The 2,759-nt window shown below is 42.3% G+C and overlaps 1 protein-coding gene across 1 annotated transcript in view; it reads right to left on the bottom strand.

Moving 5' to 3' along the window:
* Positions 1-239: 239 nt before the first annotated feature.
* Positions 240-2,759, bottom strand: part of DERL1 (derlin 1) — a 32,132-nt gene continuing 29,612 nt past the window's right edge. Inside the window, exon 8 of the mRNA XM_019528118.1 lies at positions 240-1,993. Within this exon, the coding sequence (XP_019383663.1) occupies positions 1,852-1,993 (142 nt within the window). The 3' untranslated portion in view covers positions 240-1,851. The remainder of the gene's footprint in view (positions 1,994-2,759) is intronic.

Genomic DNA, 2,759 nt, shown 5'->3' on the forward strand with positions numbered 1-2,759 from the left:
CAACAACTAGACAATCACTTCAACTGCTGCCACTTTGTAAAACCAGACTGTTAAGCAATGTGAACAACTGCTTTAGAGAGACTGTGACATGACTAATTGAAAGCCAGCTGCAACAGGATGGCTCCTGAAACATTACAAGTCAGCATTATTAACAGCTACAGGTCAACAGTAGATTAGCATTTATGCCACTGGAGTCCTTTTCCACCAAAGGATTTTAGTATAAATAAAACAAGGCAAGAGCATCTTTAACATTTTATTACTGGAAACAGAAGTGCTAAGTGATTTCTGAGCCTCCATGCTTCGACAAAAACCAAAAGACATGCAACATGATGCTTGCCAGTTCCCATATTCACTCATGAGCAAGACGACCAACAGTTATATCTTTCCTCTTTCCATGCCACAACGGATCCTTGTGAAGCTACTCAGATAAACAAGCAAATTTTCTTTTCCCAGATTCAGGAAATTACTAGTTGTAAATACAGTATCTAGAATCTGTAAACCTGCAGAGCACAAGTCCAATGGAAAAAAAACAAACAAACCAGCAGTAATAAAAATACTTAGCTCTGACAGATCACTTATAATTTCACAGCACTACTCAAAATGACTCTTGGAATCCCTGTGGATGGTAAATATCATTTATCCCATTTTACAGATGGGAAAATTGAGGCTAAGTAACTCGCTAAAGGCCATATGGTGAATAGTGGAATAACAGTTGTTAAGATTTCCTGGCTCCTAGCCCTGTACTCTGCCCATAAGAGCATACTGCCTTACAATAACAGCAAGAGAATACTATAGACAATCATGCCCTGCACCTCCAAGAAAAAGACATATGGATTGAAAAAGTATGTTACTTCTTGTTTGAGAAAGGACTTGGGAAAACAAATCAATTCTCTTGTAACCTGGAACAAGTTTATTTCCAGTGATTCTCTAACTCCTTAAAGCTTTCAAAGCAAATGCTGTAATCTCAGTTAATACAAACATAACCCTGTAGTTAGTACCCTTCACAATAGCCACCCACCATATGTACATTTTCTACTTTTGTGCTATTTTGTTTTGCAACTAAAATATCAACCTTGAAGCCAATGGTTTGCAGTTTGGAGACGGATACAATTTTGACTCAAATGCAGCAAATGGTGGACATTACAAATCACAGATTTAGAGTGCTGGGAATATTTGTTATTGTAATTACTAACAGGAAAGCAAAGCTGTTTTTTGCCCTTAGCCTTTCCCCTCTCATGCTGCAGTGGACAAGGAAATCTCTCTCCACAAACACTACACCACAAGAGAAAACTGCTTTCTTGAAATGTAGCTTGGTAACAAGATTAAGTGTCTCAGAAACATCCTCTCTGTTATGAATGCAGTCCAATTATGCCACTTAAATAAAGGTTTCAACACCCTGAAATCTAAATGCCGGTATTGAAGAATTAGCTTTTCAGAAGCAGAATGGAGAGGTTGGTCTGATCCAACCTTTAGCCAAAGGCTGGATTCTTATCTTGCCACAACCAGACAGAACTTTTCACGTATCAGAAGAGAAACCAAGGTACCAAACACAATTAGCACGTACCACTGCATCAGAGAGGAGGGCAGTGAAATGGATGCACACTGTGACAGACAGACAGTACTAAGGCTTTCCTTAAAGGGCAGAATGGAGTTGAGCACTACTGGCTATCCTGGAGTAAGATCTACAGTTTTTCTTCAAGTTTTTATTTTACCTTGCACCAGAAACAAAATTCTTTAAAATCAGACAATTTCAATAGCACTAGAGAGAGCTTGGTTCTTAAGCACAGTGCACCAGGAAGCAGCCTTCCTACGTGCGCTCAGGAGTAGTTGTTTGCCAAGAGCAGCAGTTCTTCACTGGTCACCTAGTCTGAAACCTTGGCCCCAGTTGTGTCTTCTACCCCCCTGTTGTTGTTCTTCTGCAGCTCTTCGCGCACTAGCAGGTGGAACACCAAATCCCGAGACCCCTCCTCTTCTATTTGGCAGCCAGCGATATCTAGAAAAAAAGTAGCCAGGAAGAGAAAATTACACATGTTGTATATGCACCACTGTATTTTGATCTTTAAGCAGCATGAACTCACTTTATTAAGGTCCCAACCTTTGTACCTTCTAGATTTAACTGGGGGTTTATTTATTGAGAGCAAAGGAGTCAAAGATACGGCCCATAGGCTGGATCCAGCCTATGCAGCCATGTCCTGGAGAAGAGTGCTCCACAGGGCTCCAGGAGGAACTGGGGAGAGTGGAGGTAGAGCCTCCTGCTGAATTCTGGAGCACAGACCCCTACTGGGGACACACTTTGGTGGTGGCAGAGCAAGCACCAGCCATCAATCCCTGCAGCTCTAGCACTTGCAATGGTTAACACTGCCACTTGCCCTGCTGCCAAACGTGGGTTTGGATGCGGCCCGCCCATGAAGCCAAGCAACTCAGACACAGAATTCCAATTTACAGAATACTCTCCAAATAAACTCTAGTACCTTGGGAAATGGGGTGTGGCAAAAGGATAGTTATGATACTTGTCACAGGACTGTAGCAAGGTAAAAGCCTCACGCTGAAGGCTGTCCCCAGTCCATCCAGCTGTAGGTGTGTTGGAAAGTCAAAAACAGCTGGAGGTGACACCAGTTACTAGAGGTGTGCAAAACAGGCCCTATTCGATTCAGATTTGGCCCGAATCAAGGACAGTGATATGATCCGTTGACTAAGATCACTGTCCCCAATTCCATTTGGCCAAATCCAAATCTGACGGTTCAATGCTGATTTGGCAA

This window comes from Gavialis gangeticus, unplaced genomic scaffold, assembly GCF_001723915.1.
Source record: "Gavialis gangeticus isolate Ggan-Ray unplaced genomic scaffold, GavGan_comp1, whole genome shotgun sequence".
Taxonomy (NCBI): Eukaryota; Metazoa; Chordata; order Crocodylia; family Gavialidae; genus Gavialis; species Gavialis gangeticus.